Below are 19794 nucleotides of genomic sequence, written 5' to 3' on the forward strand. Positions count from 1 at the left end.
ATTGATTCCATCTAGCAGGCAGAAATACTTGCGCCTATGGAACAATCATATTACTATGACGTTGAATGTGGCAGCTAGACTGGTGACTGGGAGTGGCAGCTGAGACCATATAACATCGGTCCTGAAAGACCTACATTGGCTCCCTGTACGTTTCCGAGCACAATTCCAAGTGTTGGTGCTGACCTTTAAAAGCCCTAAATGGCCTCGGCCCAGTATACCTGAAGGAGTGTCTCCACCCTCACTGTTCAGCCCGGACACTGAGGTCCAGCGCCGAGGGCCTTCTGGCGGTTCCCTCATTGCGAGAAGTGAGGTTACAGGGAACCAGACAGAGGGCCTTCTCGGTAGTGGCGCCCACACTGTGGAACACCCTCCCATCAGATGTCAAGGAAATAAACAACTATCTGACTTTTTAGAAGACATCAGAAGGCAGCCCTGTTTAGGGAAGTTTTTAATGTTTGATGTTTTATCGTGTTTTTAATAGCCTGTTGGGAGCTGCTCAGAGTGGCCGGGAAAACCCAGCTAGATGGGCGGGGTATGTATGTATGTATGTATAAATAATTTCCCCTAGCTAACTGCCTATTAAGCGAGAGGCCTGTGAAGAGAACGCAGAAATCTGAGGAGAACTAGAGCATCATGGCTATGGGACCTTAGCTTCTCATCTGCGCTCAAGGGAATTGAGATAAAGCCTTTGAGCCTGGTGATAATTCCTACCTCTTCTCGGCTAATATCCATATTCCAGACTGTGATCCCTCCATCAGCTGAACAAGAAACCAGTTGTCGTGTGAGCTGGAGGTAGCAAAGGGCCTGAACTTTGTCACTGTACAATAAATAAACAGAAAGCATTCTCCATTTCAGTATTTAAAACTGATACAGAACCTTGGCCATGTTTCTGCAGGCGGCAGTTGAAACAATTTCTGTCTCTTGAAATTTTTGTTTCCATCTTAAGCTTCTTAAGATTCATGCTGACAGGAAACTTTCCCTGATGCCACATGAGTCACATGGCCTTACGTTTTGTCGTTTTTGAAAGGAGGGGTGTGCACAATGCTACTAATGGTAATGGAGGAAGTTACAGTGAAACCCCCAATATCACCACAGACGTTCTCATGCTCTCCTTCCTGGTTATATTACTGCCTCATTTGTAAACAAAGGGACAGCTGATTTGACCAGAGAAGTAAATTGTTACCCATTTTGTTAATTTCATCTATTAATTTCAAATACCAGATACTGCCCCCCAGCCCTGCAAAATTTTGGTATATAGTGCTTTCCCACAGTTTTGTATGTACAGTGGTGCCTCGCTAGACGAATTTAATTCATTCCACGGGTCTTTTCTTATAACGAAAAATTCGTCTAGCGAATCCCATAGGAATGCATTGAATTTTTTTTTTGCCCATAGGAACGCATTAATTGAATTTCAATGCATTCCTATAGGAAACCGCGATTCGCTATACGGATTTTTCGTAAAACGAATTCATCTAGCGAGGCAACCTCCGCTAGAAAAAACCTTCCGTTAAGCGGAAACTTCGTTAAGCAGGGCATTCGTTAAGCGAGGCACCACTGTAGTCACAGAACTACAATTCCCAGAGTTCCCTGGGAAGGAGGACTGGTTGGTTAAACCACTCTGGGAACTATAGCTCTGTGAGGGGAGTAGGGGGTCTGCTAACAGTGTTCAGCATGCTTAACAAACTACAGCTCCCAGGAATCTTTTTTTTGGGGGGGGGGAGCCAGGACTGTTTAAAGTGGTCTCATGCTGCTTTCAATGCATAGCACTTAAGGGGACCCAGGTGGCGCTGTGGTTAAACCACTGAGCCTAGGGCTTGCTGATCAGAAGGTCAGCGGTTCGAATCCCTGTGACGGGGTGAGCTCCCGTTACTTGGTCCCAGCTCCTGCCAACCTAGCAGTTCGAAAGCACGTCAAAATGCAAGTAGATAAATAGGAACCGCTACAGCGGGAAGGTAAATGGCGTTTCCATGTGCTGCTCCGGTTTGCCAGAAGCGGCTTTGTCATGCTGGCCACATGACCTGGAAGCTATACGCCGGCTCCCTCGGCCAATAATGCGAGATGAGCGCGCAACCCCAGAGTCGGTCACGACTGGACCTAATGGTCAGGGGTCCCTTTACCTTTACCTTTATGTTAACACAACCAAGGACTGAACCAGCAGCAGTAAGAGCTGGGAAAATAAAATGTTAGCATACTGGTGGCCTTGAAGCAGAAGCGTCCGACCTCTCCTTCCTCCAATATCCCACATGATTATGCTGTTATCAGATGCTCCAGAGAAGAGTAGCCGCTGAATCGGATCCCACCACAGGGAGGCAATGCTTCCTAGGTTGAGGAGAAGGAATAAGTGCATTAGCTTGCAGATTCTTCAGACTTCAGGTAAATGGGAGTGTGTGTGGGGGGGTGAAATATAATACAGCACTTCCAAAGGGTAGGTCTAAATATTCCCTTTTACAAAGGGATACATTTGCCTAGTTTAGACAATCATTCCTGGCTTCATAAACCATGTAATAAATCACGAAGCAGCAGACTTGAACAGCACAGCAGACAAGCACACCTAAACTCAGATTTAGAAGTTCAGCATAAGCCAACCACATGGGAAAGTCTTCATGACAAGCAATGAAGACGATGAGAGACAAGAAATATTTTGCGGGAGCCCAAAACGTTTTCCAGAAATCACGTCCTCTGCAAGCCCATGCTTGGGTTACCAAATTATGCCTTCAAACAAAGTAGAGTCTTTCAAGCTTGCTTCATACAAACAACCTCTGAAATAGACTCTCAGCTATCAGCATCTTTATCAGGCCTGTTTATCTGAGCCAGCTGTGATTAGAGTTTGCCCTGTTGTCCTTGTTTGTATAGCAGAGCCCCAATATTGACCATTTCCACATAATTCTTATTGTCTGGCGTTCACAGTCTACTATAAAGGTACATAGAAACCAGCAATTTTCACTGGAGCACATCTGAATAAGTTAATCAGTGTTGGTCCTCATTTTTCTCAGTGTGTGTAGCTGTGCTGTGCAACTAATTATCTTCTCCGGCAGGGCCATACACCACTGTTAGCACACAAGTAAGAGATAACCAACCACACACACACACACACACACACACACACACACACACACCTCTGCTTCAGATAATGGCCTGAAGGCACATGTGGTGGCTTAGGGTTGATGCTAAGATGTTTGGCAGTGTCTGGACATAGATGTGAGCTATAAATAAGCCACTCTGAACCCTGTAGTGCCAAAGCAGGGTGCAAGAATAGGCCTTTGGGGAGGGTTGTCTCAACTTTTGAAACTAGGAACCAGAGTCCGAATTTGCATTCCAACCCATCGGTTCCCACCCACTTCCTTCACCCACAGCAACAGGCTGAGGAGACGGACAGCAGCTTACCAGGGTGGGGAGAGATGCTTGTCACAGCAAGCACATGGCCATGACAAGACTGGCGGGGCGGGGGTTAATGAGAGGGACTAGGCTGGGTGGGGGAAACAATGTTCTTGAGGGTCTCTATGTTAGACAGTTCAAGTCCTCAGTGAGTCCTCGTGTGTCAGTCAGATCTGAAGGCATACAAGGTTGCTGAAGCTGAGCAGGCCTGAGTCCGGTGAGAGCATGGATGGGAGGCCACCTGAGAACCATGTCCGCACCACCATGGATTCCACAACGGAAGAAAGGCAGGACATAAAAGGCAGGGAAACCAACAAAAGAAGCAACAATCCCCAGTTCCCATTCTCACTTAATGCAAATGTGTGTCAGTCACACAGCAGGTAAAGTAGTGGTACCTCTACTTACAAATAACTCTACTTACGAACGGAGCTCCGCCCGCCATCTTGGATGCGGTTTAGATAGGATTTTTTCTACTTACGAATTTTTAGATAGGGTTGCTTCGACTTACGAATTTTTTCTCCCAATGCATTCCTATGGGATTCGACCTACAAATTTTTTCTACTTACAAATGTGCATTCGGAACGCATTAAATTCGTAAGTAGAGGTACCACTGTATATACCGTAGTACTGTATTGCTTCCTATGAGCTGCCAGAGGGTCAACCCTTGAAAGCCTGCCATCTGGTGCCTAAAACTCTTTACTACACCCTAAGTTTTGAAGGTAAAGAGAAGTTGGTTTGAGTCTGCTTACAAATGTGACAGGTCATCCTCTCCGACAGCCCTCTTGGCCATAGACTCAATACCGCCTAGTGCCCAGTCATTTGAGAAAGCACCACAATTGCTGGCAACCACATTCCTGTTCAGAAGAGCACTTCATAGGTTAGCTGGGAGGACACTTAGTGCCACTCACCCTAAGAATTCAGGGAAGGTCCAGCTGCATATATTTATAATTAATTTCATTTCAGGAGGAAAAGCAATTAGAAAAAGATACATGCATACATATATATTTACCTTCATGACCCTTGAGAGTTGTGATAACCGAGCACGTGCTCTGTTCAAGTTTCAGGAGCGTGATCTGCCCAGAATAGTCTCCGACAAAGGCATGCTGGGTTTCAAAGTCGTATCTTAGCGCAGCCGAGTCAAGGAGTAGCTACCGGTCTTCCATGCGTCAGCTGCTCAAGCAGCACAGAGGCAGAGTGTGAAAGGATGGTTGTAAAAAGGAGTCTAATTTGTCCCAAAGGTAGTGCTATAAAAACCACAGTTGAAGGTGTGCCTGAACTAGAAGAGATCTTACTAGCTGCTGCTTTTAGTTCAAGCAAACAAGGCTCTCGACCTCCGTGTCGCTGTCACCCAAGGTTCTAAAACCCCTCTAAGAGGGGTAACTAGTCTGATCATTCCGGGGTATGAGTTAAACACGGGAAACGCTCTACTGCCAAGATGCAGCTGGACTAGCTGGGTAAGAAAAACAAGCCTGACACCATGGGAGGTGTGAGGAGTGCTAGATCCGTCTCCCAGGTGACAGAACAGCAGGACGGTGCCAGTAAAAAGACTTAAGGGACTTCGTGATGGGGGCAAGGGGGTGGTGGTGGAGAGAGCAGGTGTGACTGGTATAATCAGAGTCTAACCAGCAGGAGGCTGAGGAGGAATCTCTTACAGTTCTCTCTCCTGAGGAAAGAGAGAATGGAGACCTTGCCACTGGGTGGCTTTGAGTGGTGCCTGAACCCATCAAGTTTATTCCAAGGTACAAGCAAGGAAGTGCCAAACTGCCTAGAGCAGGAGTGGGGAAACTTGTCAGCTTGGAGGGTCACAATTCCTTCTGGGAGCCACCTGCCAGTGGCAGGCAAGGCCAGAGGTAAAAGCAGGCAGACAAACAAACTGGACCTTTCTGCAGCAGGCTAGTTCAACTTCCTGCAATGCAGGAATCTCAGGTCCCTCCTCCCGGACTTAAGAGCTTTATCGCAATCTTAAAGCAAGTCTGATTCTAAAACTGCCGTGCCCGGGACTCCCCCCCCCAGCTGGAGCTCAGCTCCGGCACCTCTCAGGTAGGCACCATGGCCATTCTAAGAGAACAAGGGAGAAGTTCAAAGTGAGCTCCGGATCCTTCCCCCAGCCCCTAGAAAAACAGCACTGGCGATGCCTTGTTCAAATTTAACAGGAGTGGAGACATTTTCTCCTCTTCCCTTCTGGCTCCCCTCTCTCTTTCTACGTATAAAATTACTGTAAGGTCTACAAGCACGGAAATCCAAGCTGTGGCACGGGGGGGGGGGTGTCACTCCTGAGCAGGAACAGAAGAGCTGCGCTTCACTGCTACCTCCTTCTGAATTGGGCAGATCCGAAACAAAAAAAAAAGGCCAGCATGCTGCACTGTGTGCTACTTCACACTTGAAAGACTTGGCTCGCCAACCCCATATCGAAACGGGGTAGTTGGGTGAGGGGGAGTGGTTGCCAGAAATGGAGACTGGCAGTGTATGCACTGAGCCAGCCTGTTGCCCAGCCTCATTACCCGCATTACTCCATTACTTGTGAAATATTGTCAGTGTTTGCTTTTATGGAGCAGACAATACTCTTGACTGCCCGTTGCTGCTGCAACGTTTCATGTTTGCTTAACTGTCTCTAACTGGCTCATTAGCTGCTATATTTCAGAAGCTCTTGACAAGGGTAGTGAAATAATAATCTGCCCTGCTATTAATGACTCCAGCAAACAGTGTGTGACTGTTTAAGGAGAAGAAAAACCCTGCTAAGGAAAAGGAAGTCTTTACTTTCTCTCTCTCTCTCTCAAAAGATAAAGACGATGCTTTCTGGGGAAGCCATGCTAGATTCTCAGTAAAGTTCAGGGTCAGAATGATTTACTGGGCAGAGTAAACCTATATGACCTGGGCTAAAATCACAGCTCTCTCATAGACTAACTCAACACCTAAAGGAAACTCCCAGGGGAGTAGCTGTCTTTAGTCTCTCACAGTAAACAGAACTAAGAGTCTTGTAGCACCCTGAAGGTATCATTTCATCCAGCTTTCGTTGAGTAGGCAGCTGACATCCAATGAAGTGAACTGTATTATTATTAAACTTATATCCCATCCTTCTTCCCAAAAGAGCCCAGGGCAGCAAACAACAAGCAACAAAACAAAACAAAGCAACTTTTTAAAAAACAACTGTGACACAGATGCAGACTGGGGAAGAATGCAGCCCAGGAAAGCTTATGCCATAAAAAAAACCTGTTATAAAACCCAATCATTTTTTTTTTTTAAATGTAGTCTTTAAAGTGTCACAAGGTTCTTTTGTCGCTTTCACCTAAACGCAAATCACACCCTTGTCTTTTACAGGTGGGAGAGATGGAATAGTGACTAAGAGCATCACAGAGGTAGTGCAAGGATTAGGGATGACAAGCTATTATTTAGGCTAAATTGGGTTGTAAGGCACAGAAAAACATTTCACAGTGTTCATGGAATGTGAGGGGGTTTGGGCCCTGGCTACAGCTTCCAATGGCCAGCAAGGAAAAGAAGGAAAGGGTTAAAGAGGGCTGCCGATTTTGAATTAGCAATGATTGCGGCATGTCCTTCCCAACATGCTTTGCCTAGATGAATACATAGTTCTAAAATATACTAAATAGCAGAACTGCTCTGTTCCATAGAGCAGTGTCTTCAACAATAGGCTGGAGTGGTTAGAAAGTTGACTAGGCAGAATGCTTGACAGATATTCCCTACTTGTCCACCCAGCTAATACAATAAACGGATGTGAAATAATTCTTAAGAACTCCCAGCCAATGACTAAGTGTGCACACCCTGCTTTTTCATTCTATGGCCTGTGAGTGGCAACACCAAAGTGACCTTTTGGATATAAAGAGAACACCTTACGGATCACAGATTGTCACTCTTAACACTGAATGAAGACAGCACCTAGCACTGCCAGCAGCTTGTAGCCTCCTCCAGGCATTACATATGAAAGCAAAGTGGCTCTGCATCCTGTACTCATTGAGGCTCCCTGCACATTTTTAGAATCCTAGAAAAATAGGGTTCTAAAATGCAGTGAGCCTCCATGAACTCAGGAGTGCATTCGCCTTTCAACTAACAGATGACGATCAGAGCAATGGTAGCACATTGTATTTTCAATATTTTGTTGGGAGTCACCCAGAGTGGCTGGGGAAACCCAGCCAGATGGGCAGGGTATAAAATAATAGTTGTTGTTGTTGTTGTTGTTGTTGTTGTTGTTGTTGTTGTTGTTGTTATTATTATTATGACATGCTGGTCCTCAAGCACCCCCACCCATCATGAGTTTATTTAACTTGCAGAACACTTGAAGAGGACTTCTGAAGCACATGTGGCACGCAGCCTGAGACTGCTGAATTGCCAAACAAATACTGCACATGGCAACAGTGACTAGTACTTCGTAAATCTGTTAGCTACAGTAGATCCTTTAAAATCTCTTACACTAATGAAATCTAATAGCAGAAACAGTCACTTAAAACTCTTGGCAGAGGCTATTCAAAATGAATATAGAATTGTGCAGTAGAGCAACTGAGCTTTGGGCACACGTTAAATAAACCTTCAGAAACTCCCACATCTGCTATGATACAACTACTTTGAAAGATACTGTAGGCAAGACGCCCAGGAGGTGAAATAATGTCTTCCCAGCATGTTTCCACTTCTGGTACACATCCAGCTGACACATTTATCGTGGCCGGTGCTGATAACCCACTCTGCTTCCAAGCAGAAAATGACTGCAGATACTCTGTTCTGATGAGCTGCAGAGACACAAAAGAAGAGAATATTTTTGCAGGCAGCAATCAGCAGGATGCTTTGCTCTACAGGTGACCCGTTCAATCCATACATTTAAGCCTTGTTTCCATCTTATACGCTGGCTGTCAGGGAAAGGGGGTGAGAAGAGGAATGCAAGGTTTGTTTGCAGCCCCAGAACCTGCTGTGGCACCCCATGCTTTTTCAGGAGGGAAAAAAATATGCTGACAGACATAATACTAGGGACTGCACCCACAGCAATGCAGCCAGTATTATCAACAAAAGATAGGGAGAAAATTAACTTTCAGCCAGGCTCCCATTTAATTTGTGAGCCTCCTGAGCCATATAGGGTGGGAGAGGAGAGAAGCAAAAGTCAAGGCACAAAAATGTTGAATGCAAACTTTTGTTCTGAAGACTCCAAAGATGGCTGGCATTCCTGGAAAACAAATTTAAGTTTCTTGGGAAGCACTGACTTTGCTATGATTGTTTGAACAACAGTGTGCATTTCCCCCACCCCACCCCCATTTGCCAGGAGTTCATTTATTTAAAGGCTTCTTGCGGTGAGTCACATCCTTCACATGGATATATGAAGGTCAGTCTCCATTATGGCAAAACAACAGCTTAGAAGAAGCACATATGTGATTGCAAATTAGATTAAACAGTGAATCAGAACAGGTGATCGAAGGAAGGAGCATTGGGGGGAGAACTACTGTGAAATTACTTTGAATAGAGAAAAGCATTATATCGGAATAGACAAGCGTCATCTGCCGTGACATAAAGACTCTTCTGTTGTCATCTTAACACAAGATCTCTCTCAAAGCCAATATTTGCATCTGTAGAAAGAGGGACACATCATAAGACAGGTCTGTTTCAATGGGGTTGGCCTTGTAATCAAGAAGGGCTGCTTTCAAATGGAGCCGTCAAATGTCCCCCCATCCCTTCCTTGTGCACATGCTCCCCAGAATGGAGTCTAATGTCCACCCAGATGTCTTCCCTACACTGTCGCATGCAGACTTTCTTCCTGGTCCGTTGATCCTCCATGACCCCTGGCAAAGCTGCAACTGATTTAGCTGGAACTGAAGAGAGGAGCTGGAGGATCAGATGAAGTCAGAAGCCTGGTCATTGCTTGTGGCCAAACTGCACTGCCCCACCATGTAAATGTCCTGCGATAGGTGTCTGAGCTCAGAATCATCCACAGAGCAGCAGAGAACAGCTGCTTAAAGAATGGCAGGTCAAGCCCATCCCACAAGTGGCCTCAGAACCCATAAAATGGAAGGAAAAGTCAGCGAAAAACAGACGTTAAATTGGTAATTACCACTTCTTAACCCCTCACCAAGTTATTCATGCTTTCATGATTGAAAATCAAGGGGCCTGAAATTAGTCACAACTAACCTGTCCTGATTATTGCATAGTCTGGATCCAACCTTTCTGAAACCTAATGGTTACCCATCATTAAAATATATTTTACAATTTTCTATTTTGTTTTCGATACTTAAGTTACAGAATGTATGATTTCGGCTCACATAGGTAGATAATCAGTTGTGTCTCAAAACAGGGACAATAATCTGATGCAAGTTAAGACAGGTCATACATTACAAGCTACTGTTCTAAAATTCCCCGCCTCTGGGGGGAAAGACAATGCACACTTCGCTGTTTCATTACCTGGGTAAGTCTTCACAAAGTTCATCTTATTGAAGTCTTCCGAGATATGAAACTCCTGAAACCAAGAAACCAAGCTGTTATTAAGAGAAAGAGGCACAATCTTCTCTTGAGATCAGGAAGGCTCAAGATGACACAATAAGAAAAGCTGTAAGGGAGTTCCATCTATTTAAGCTGTGCTTTCATATGGAGAAATGTTTAGGTGGTCTTCAACTGCCATCCATTCAGCTTCATTAGGATTTTGAAGAATGATCTCAGGGATAACGTAAGAAGTGCTGTACAGCACTAAGAAAACAGTAAATAATAATAAGGGATATGGTCCCACACAAACTGCTACATTTCCCCTATTTTAAATGAGTCAATATTTATTTATTGATTGATTGATTCTGAAGCTGAGGCTCCAATACTTTGGCCACCTCATGAGAAGACTCCCTGGAAAAGAACCTGATGTTGGGAAAGATGGAGGCCACAAGGAGAAGGGGACGACAGAGGACGAGATGGTTGGATAGTGTTCTCAAAGCCACCAACATGAGTCTGACCAAATTGCGGGAGGCAGTAGAAGACAGGAGTGCCTGGTGTGCTCTGGTCCATGGGGTCACGAAGAGTCGGACACAAAACAACAACAACACCCCGACCATCTGGCTGGGTTTCCCCAGCCACTCTGAGCGGCTCCCAACGGAATATTAATAACTCAAATAGCCAACAAATGCAGAAAACAGCCAAGAGGACATACATCTATGCCCAAGTGAATGGAAGACAGTGAAATGCCAATCTACGAATTACATGTGTGGCACAATCTTCTGGGCCTGTGCAACTTCAGAATGCAAGCGAGGGAAGTGCTCATTGGAAGGCTCCACTGCACATTTTTTAAAAAGAATCTATACAGAGGATACCTACCCCTTAGGAACAGCAAGCTGGAAACTTTTCTCCTGCTCAGTGCGTTCGCTAGAAGGGTGTTTCTGACACAAGGCTGTTTGAGAATACAAATCTCTCACCTCTAGCCTGGTTATCTCAAGTCCTGGGCCTTCCAGGTGCTTTTCTAAAGATGTATGTCAGCTCTACCTGGGAGACCAGGAAGGATCATAAGGAAACTCAAGAGACCCCTGTGTTCACAGCAGTCTGGCAGCTGTACCAGTTGAACAGCCTATGCATCACCTAAATCAGTCACCGTTTGGTCCTGGTGGCTTACACTACCGGTTCCCCTCACAGCTTTAGATGGGCTGGAAAAAAAGCACAACTGGAGGCCATGAAAATCAGCTTGAATCCTGCCAGAGCATGAATTTATATCCATACAATTGGGAGCTCCATAACCTGCTCCTCCAGGAGTCTTGGAAAAGGAAAGCCCATGAGCAACTGTTCCCAGTATATATATATTTAATATATATATTGGTGGGGGTGAGAGCTCAGCAGTAACAGTATTCTGATACATGCATTCAAGACGGCAAGGCTCATTTTTAGCAGGGGTTTAATTAATAATAATAATTAATATAATATAATATAATATAATATAATATAATATAATATAATATAATAACAACAACAACAACTAACAACAACTGTATTATTTATACCCTGCTAGGTATAAATAATGGACCCAGGGTGGCGCTGTGGGTTAAACCACAGAGTCTAGGGCTTGCTGATCAGAAGGTCGGCGGTTCGAATCCCTGCAACGGGGTCAGCTCCCGTTGCTCGGTCCCAGCTCCTGCCCACCCAGCAGTTCAAAAGCACATCAAAGTGCAGGTAGATAAATAGGGACCGCTCCGGCAGGAAGGTAAACGGCGTTTCCGTGCGCTGCTCTGGTTTGCCAGAAGCAGCTTTGTCATGCTGGCCACATGACCCGGAAGCTGTCTGCGGACAAACGCTGGCTCCCTCGGCTTATAGAGCGAGATGAGCGCCGCATCCCCAGAGTCGGACACGACTGGACCTGATGGTCAGGGGCCCCTTTACCTTTACCTTTTTAGGTGTAAATAATACCCAGCCACTCTGGGCGGCATACAATACATAAAAATACGTAAAAAATGGTAAAACATTAGACATTAAAATTTTCCTGATACAGGGTTGCCTTCAGATGTCTTCTAAAAGTCAAATATTTGTTTATTTCCTTGGCATCTGATGCAAGGGTTTTCCACAGGGCAGGTGCCACTACCGAGAAGGCCCTCTGTCTGGTTCCCTGTAACTTCGCTTCTCGCAGTGATGGAACCGCCAGAAGGTCCTCAGAGCTGGACCTCAGTGTCTGGGCTGTACGATGACCCGGGTCATCCTCGGGAGGTAACAGACTGGAATTGATCCCATGAAACTTGACTAAACAGGACTCTAGCACTCAGTACTTAAAAAGAGTATTGAATACAAACGAGATACTCACCATAATGGCTCCGTTATCTTGACCCACAAATATCCGCCTGCTGTCATGATGATAAGCCATGGTGGAACACGGAGCTGCCCAAAGAAATACATATTTACAAAATAATTTTTACATAGGAATTAATCTAAATCAATTATTTTTGCCAGTCGAAGCATTATCAACATTAGGCATTGTTCTGCAGTGAAATTCTTATTCATCCATGTTTCTTCCAAGGAAAACCAGAAGAATTGCCACAGAACACACTGTTTCAATAGCAGAGTCCTAGGCATGTCTACTCAGAAGGAAAGCGTATATAAGATTGCAGCCTTAGTATCTCGCCATCAGGATTCTTAGAGAGCACTGCCTTTATGCTCTTATGCAGTTTAATCTGAAAACAGTGACTGTGCTTTTCTGCATATTATGAAAAGTATCTGCTGATTTTTTTAATGGATGAAACTGCTGTTAAGAGGCAAAGGAGAAAGCCAAGCTGTTTTTCCTCTACAGTTGGCAATCATATTTAAAAGCAAAAGCCTTTGTTAGGTTTGACTTAATGTTAAGATGACCCGGCTAAAACGAGGCTCTGGTTTCAATTATCAGCTTGGTGGGGAAAAACAACAGCAACATTCTTCTCTTTCTCTCTCTCTCTCTCCTTTGGGTTGAGTAGCAGCTTATTTAAGCAACAACAAAAATGGTTAAACAAAGCAAGTCATTCCATTAGCAAAGTTAAAACCGATTTGCAAAATATACTAGATAGGTAGATCTAGATAAGTAACTGAACTTCTCAGAAGCAGAAAACATAATCTCATGCAACTTCACAGAGCATGAATGATGTTCTTGCATTGGTCAGCTTCCTTCCAGCTGTAAAGTTCCTACATGGGTCACAAGACGATCTCGTGGATCAACAGGCAGACTGCTGAAACAAGCCTACTGAGGAAGCACCATCAAAAGCCTTTAAAGGAGTCAGAAAGAGCACAGCGAGGAGCCACAAAAAGGATCAAGCAACAAGGAATTAAAACAAATGCCGCCATCCTGGTTGACAATAACAGCCATCTACTGTTACTTTCACGCTACTACTATAGTCATATAGTATTATATATCACTACTATAGTGATAAATATTCTTATTGTTCTACCCTTTTTCTCACAGAGCGGTCTGCAACGTGACAAAATGCAATGTAGCAGTAATAATTAGCAATGTAGCAGTAATAATCCCTCGTTGCGAGAAGCCAAGTTGCAGGGAACCAGGCAGAGGGCCTTCTCGGTAGTGGCACCCACCCTGTGGAACGCCCTCCCAGCAGATGTCAAGGCAATAAGTAACTATTTTACTTTTAGAAGACAACTGAAGGTGGCCCTGTTTAGGGAAGTAAATATTCTGTTCTTAATATTCGGTTTGAAGCCGCCAAGAGTGGCTAGGGAAACCCAGCCAGATGGGCGGGGTATAAATAAATTATTATTATTATTTAACACCACGCACTGAAACCACTATACAGTCATACCTCATTGCGTCTGCTTCAGGTTATATGCTTTTGTGTTGCGTCCCGCGGCAACCCAGAAGTACCGGAACAGGTTACTTCTGGGTTTCGCTGCTCACGCATACGCAGAAGCACTAAATCACACCGCGTGTGTGCACAGACGCGGCGCTTCGGCTTGCATCAGTTCCGTGTTACAGACGGACCTCCAGAGCAAATCCCATCCGTAACACAAGGTTCCACTGTACAAAACATTAACAGTAGTACCCAAAACAGTAGGACATAACATACATCAGCTTCATAGATCTCTTCCTAGATTTGCACAAGAGACACACTCAACCAATGATATCAACAAAGCAGTGTCTGTACTTACTTACATGACATTGTGTGGTAAATGCTGGGCCAGTACTGACCACTGTCCCTCTTCAGCCATACTCTAACTGTCCTGTGAATTTAGGGAAAGAAAGAAGAATCATTTTGCAGTGAAATGTGGAAAATAATATTTCTAGTGCTTTCAGGCAAGTATGTATCTTAATTTATGTCTACCAGACACACCAGTATTAAAAGGAGTCGTTTATTTTAATCCTGGCTATTTCCGTGTGCTTCCACTGCCGTACTGTATCAGTGACCTATCAGCTGACTTTTTATGAGCCATAACACCACAGCTATATAATACTTATATGATCAAAACTGTAAATGATTATTCACCATTCTGTCTTCAGCCTTTCAATATGACCTGCTCATTTTCATGAGGGTTCTAAAATATACAGTATAATTGGTACAGAGAATTAAGTCCACGAAAATACACGCTGTGGCCTACTTGTGGTCTCATACGTATCCCTAGGCTCAGATTAGACTCCGCAGGGGTCAGCAAGCTTTTTCAGCAGGGGGCTGGCCCACTGTCCCTCAGACCTTGTGGGGGGCCGGACTATATATTGGAAAAATAATAATGAACCAATTCCTATGCCCCACAAATAACCCAGAGATGCATTTTAAATAAAAGGACACATTCTACTCATGTAAAAACATGCTGATTCCCGGACCATCCGCGGGCCGGATTTAGAAGGCAATTGGGCCGCATCCGGCCCCCGGGCCTTAGTTTGGGAACCCTGGATTAGAGGGTAGACCAGAAACAGGGACACTACCTCCATCGTAACCCTGTTACCTTTGAAGTGTATCATATAGCAGAAAACTAACATGGTTCAGCACTAGGAGGAGACGTGGGGAACATTTTTCATGTTCCCACTTGGGCAACTGGAAGAGGGGATCACATGCCAGTGGTGGACAGACCAAAGACAAAGTGGTTAAAGCAATAAAGTGTGAATTGTACCTTTGTCCAGTGGGCTAGCTTCTTCACACTCACACATTCCTCTCCATTTTCCATCCAAGCATGCAAAAGGCATTATCAGAATTTAAGGGCACATTCTAGCCAGTTAAGAACATTCAAAGGTGGCGGCAAAGCAGGGCTTGTGAACAGTGTGGCTTAGGAGGGGGCACGGCTGGGAGAAGTCCCATGGCCCAGATAGAGAGGACTGGAGAGCCACATTTGGGGCCCCACCCACCCCATCCCGAATGGATATGGGAAACGTGTTCAAATCCTGCTTCGGCTACAAAGCTCACCAAGCTTTTGTATTTGACTCGGAATAATGGTTGTTAAGTTAGAAAGCCCAAAGTTGCCATTCTTGTGACTGGCAAGGGTGAACGCAGCAAAATAAATAAAAGCTCAAGAGAAAAGGTGTGTCGTGAGAAGCACATTGAGAGAAGATGGATGAAAGATGGAGAGACTGATTTCAGGATGAAATAATTGAAGGAAGTGGAACTGAACAGTTCTTTGGGTGCTTTGTGAAAACACACACTGGTTTAACAATTCTGGTGATAACAGTGAAGGTAACAGACTTCTACCCCACCCCCACTTCATACATGACAACATTTTTTGAGAATTCCTAATCATGATATTTTTTTAATGCATTGCGGTATATATACATTGTTGTTGAATGAGCACAATAACACAATGCATCGAAGCAGCATTAAAAAAAGAGTCTGCACATTTGACAACAAAAATGGCAGCGAATATAGTCAAACCTCAGCTTAAGTACGCCTCGGTTTGAGTATTTTCAGTTTAAGTACTCCGCGGACCTGTCTGGAACGGATTAATCCAGTTTCCATTACTTTCAATGGGAAAGTTCGCTTCAGGTTAAGTACGCTTCAGGTTAAGTACGGACTTCCGGAACCAATTACACTCATACCTCGGATTAAGTACACTTCAGGTTGAGTACTCCGCGGACCCGTCTGGAACAGATTAATCCACTTTTCATTACTTTCAATCAGGGCAGTCTCGAGCAGGTTGGCCGCCCTGGCGCTGAGGGGTGGAGATTGTTCCGGCGCCCCCGTAGGGCGCAGCATGGTTTCCGCGCGGCTTCGTCGCGCGGCGGCCTGCCGCCCCACACCACCGGGGGTCTACCTAGAGCCGGCCCTGCTTTCAATGGGAAAGTTCACTTCAGGTTAAGTACGCTTCAAGTTAAGTACAGACTTCCGGAACCAATTGTGTTTGTAAACCGAGGTACCACTGTACACAATCAGAGAATAGAGACTGAACAGGTTTGTGGTTGAGGTGCAACTGGAATGGTGGATTTGCCAGTTGACCATTCACACCTGGCCACTACCCCCATCCCAGTTCTCCGATGACATGAGATGGCATGCGTGGCAAAGGCCCCAAGGTGCATGACACTGCTGGGTGCTAGGAAGTCTGCTGCTGAATTTCCACCCAAGTGAGTAACAACAAGAGCGACCTCCTCTCTGCACACTTCAAGCACTGCTTGGAATAACAAGCCAAGAATCAAAATGCTTCGTCTGGTATTGCCGAGCCACATTGTTCATCCACTTTGAGGAAACATGCATTCTTCTCTTAGCTTAAATGTAATCCTGTGCAACAGATGCTGTAATCCCCGAGGGCTTTGAGAACTAGCACCAATTAACCCTTTGGTCTGATGAAACCGATTATTATCTTGATTGCTTAAGCACAGCTTTGTGGGGCAGTTTTCTCTCCGCACTCTCTTGTGCACCATCTGCTTAAAAGACTAACATGTACCGGTATATTCCCCTATAAATTCTGCTCCGTCACAATGAAGACAAAGGCAATGTGAACCTCAATGTTACCTGCTGGTTGGCAGCTGGCAATACACAACTTGAAGAATGTGTGCAAATTATGTTGTTAGTGCAAAGCAGGATGCAAAATCAAAGCAGACAATCTAAACTTAGGCTATAGAGCACTTGACTCTGTAACTCAGCCATGCAACTCAAAGGTGCAATATAAAGAGTGGTCAGAGAAGATTTCAAGGAACAAATTCAAAGGCCAGAGTAGGGCAAAGAAGGACTGAAGGGGCTAAGGAGACACAAAAATGGGTTGTTGTTCTTTAAGCACCCAAACCAATGCGAAAAAGTATTTGTGCTGGAGTATGAGCGCTCTTTGTCTTTGTGAAGGGAGAGCAGAAGGAAGAAAGTATTTCTGTACAGTCAGACGCTTCCCCAGACTGAGTAAATGGGATGGGCTATTTCTGCTTCAAGGCAGTGCGCCAGTATTCAACCATTTCTCTCTCTCCACACACACACACCCAACACATGCGCATGCACACACAGGACACTGGGGTGTTTTGATGTAGGGATAATGTGAAATATGGGGAGGGTGGACAGAAAAGCCTTTATATTTTGTTCTCTGAATAACTCAGAAATATAACCCATCATCAGATAAGGTTATGCAAGCATTAAAGTTGCACAGAACTCAGCTTTGTCTCAGGGAAGCTCAAAGTTGCCCTTCCTACCCTAAGCTGAAGGTTTGCTGGCAGTTCTACAAATAGAATGAGCAAATTGGCCTGTCTGTTCCTTTCTCCATCTGCACTGGGGGAAGGTCACCAGTGACCAGTCTATCCGAACTGGTGCGCATCCACCCAATTCTCACTTGCTTCTCTCCAAACAAGCCTGGGGGGACTGGTTAAGGGCTCTCATCTTTTTGCATCAGTAAACTAGTGTGCATTTTGGGTGGGAGCAAGGAGAGAAAGAAAAAGAATAAAGGCGCTCTTCCTTGGGCATCATTAGAGACTGGATTCACCAGGACCTCATCACACAACCTACATTTGAAGATGGGAGTCCCAGGCAGCTCAGTTGGTTAGATCATGGTGCTGACAACGCCAAGGTTGCAGGTTTGATCCCCATAGGTGACAGCTGCATATTCCTGCATCGCAGGAGGTTGGGCTAGATGGTCCTCAGGGTCCCTTCCAGTTCTATGATTCTATGAAAACATCAGAACTCACCCATGAAATGTATATGCAGGACTCTTTTTATCCCCACTGTATGCACAGTGTCACTGCTGAGGTCACCCCTCACCTAAATAGAGAAGTTGGGGTGCATGTGTGTGAGATGAAAGCCTGCCACAACCCAAGGCAGCTTCAAAGCCTGACACTACTCCTTTTATCAAGTTCGGCTGTGGCTTCTATGCAACAAAAAAGGAAGATTTTCTGGTTGGACAGATGTAGGAGACTGGAGACAGCTTTTGGTTATTAATACCTGACAAGCAACGTTAATACCCGATCACCCCACCTGACTCCCTCTCACCCATGGGTGAGTGTTATTATGTGGATGTCCTGCAAGCTTCCCAGAGGGATCTGGTTGGCCACTGTGAGAACAGGATGCTGGACTAGATCACCTGATCCAGCAGGGCTCTCTTACATTTTTACTCCCCACACTCTCAACACCAGACATCCAAACTGGGTAAGTAGTGCCAAAACCACTCCCCAGTCTTGGCAATCTTGGGAAGAGGGAGAAGAGAGAGAGAGAGAGAGAGAGAGAGAGAGAGAGAGAGAGAGAGAGAGAGAGAGAGAGAGAGAGAGAGAGAGAGAAGGAGAGATAAAAGGGGGATGCTCTTTCCTTTCCTGCAAGTTTGCATGTGTCCACAGCCTTCGGGGAGGGCGGGGGTGTCCATTGTTTAGCCATCTCCAGTGCCCATTTGCAAACCCACCTGTGCAGCCACTGCCCAAGAATGCAGCTCTTCCTGCATCCGACAAAGCAAGCTCTGGTCTAGTCCACCAAGGAAACAAATCTGTTAAGTTTCACAAGGCTTCCCATCCCACCAGAAACCCACATGCTTGCTAACACAGCTACCTCCCCCGCTGATTTTTGGCTGTGTCTGGGGAGGAAGGAGGGAGAGGGGAAGCGTTGTCATCCAGGGCCCTGCATGTGGATATGAGTGTCGAGATATATATTTATATTTGTTTGTGTGTGTGTGTGTCCCTTTTAAAAGGAAAAAGGCACCACCCTCCTTCGCGTAGGCGTTTACATAGGATCCTACTGTTTAAAAAACTTTTTCTTCCTCCTTTAAAGAAACGCTCTTACATTTTGTTGCACATTTTATTCCAATGGGGGTGGGGGGCTGCGCGTGAACATCACCACCAGAGGCAGACCAGCCCCCCCTCCAAAAAAAAAACGCCAAGCAAGAGGGCAGGGGGCGTGTCCCTCCTCCTTTCCTCTCCGCCCCACAATAACAATTATGTACCCAGAGATTTCGGAGCAAAAAAGGGGGGGGCGACAAAATAACAGCCACCCATTCCCAATTCTTTGCTGCCCCTCAAAAAAACAACAACCCCATGCTCAGGAGCTGCGCTTCGCCCTTATAAAAGGAGGAGGAAAGAGGCGGGTCTCTGCAAAGGAAGAAATAGGTTGCGGGGCCCGGGACTGGGTGGGTGCGGAGGAGAGAGGCAGCGGAGGGACCCTCGGGGGACCCTCGCCCGGGGGAAGCGTCTCCCGCCGCCCGCTGCGGGGAAGGGGTCCCCGGGGTGCCCCCTCCCTCTCACCTGTCCTCGCTGGCGGTGATGATGCCGTCCTCCTTGGGGATGATGAGCGCGGCGCTGACGGCGTCCTGGTGCCCCTCGATCTTGCTCAGCAGGGCGGGCCGGCTGCTCTGAGGCCGCGAGTGGATCTCGGCCGCCATCTCGCAAAGCCCGGACCGGCCAGGGGAGCGCGGCGGCCCGTAGTGGCGGGTGTAGCGGCGACTCCGGGAAAAAGGCTTTTCAGCGCGCAGACATCTTCCGTAATGTCTGGAGTAGACGCGCCGACGGACGCCGACGTCACTCCTCCCATCAAACCCGCGGGAGAGGATGGCGCCGTAATGGCAGCAGCAGCAGCCCCGCCCGACCGCTGTCGTGAGATTGCCATAAAACGTAGAGGGGCCGCC

General features: G+C 45.9%; 1 protein-coding gene across 2 annotated transcripts in view; it reads right to left on the reverse strand.

The window, feature by feature from the left end:
• Positions 1-19595, reverse strand: part of WDFY1 (WD repeat and FYVE domain containing 1) — a 30414-nt gene extending 10819 nt beyond the window's left edge. The window contains exons 1-8 of one of the 2 annotated variants that reach the window (XM_035132462.3): positions 19415-19595; positions 13949-14016; positions 12125-12198; positions 9766-9820; positions 7961-8111; positions 4385-4497; positions 2193-2319; positions 712-817 (exon numbers count right to left, since the gene is read on the reverse strand). In XM_035132462.3, the coding sequence (XP_034988353.3) occupies positions 712-817; positions 2193-2319; positions 4385-4497; positions 7961-8111; positions 9766-9820; positions 12125-12198; positions 13949-14016; positions 19415-19551 (831 nt within the window). In that variant the 5' untranslated portion in view covers positions 19552-19595. Of the gene's footprint in view, positions 1-711; positions 818-2192; positions 2320-4384; positions 4498-7960; positions 8112-9765; positions 9821-12124; positions 12199-13944; positions 14017-19414 lie in introns of both variants that reach the window. The other variant, XM_035132464.3, reaches the window with a different exon arrangement.
• Positions 19596-19794: the final 199 nt, after the last annotated feature.

The sequence above is a fragment of the Zootoca vivipara genome, chromosome 5 (assembly GCF_965207765.1).
Source record: "Zootoca vivipara chromosome 5, rZooViv2.hap1.1, whole genome shotgun sequence".
In the NCBI taxonomy this organism is placed as follows: domain Eukaryota; kingdom Metazoa; phylum Chordata; class Lepidosauria; order Squamata; family Lacertidae; genus Zootoca; species Zootoca vivipara.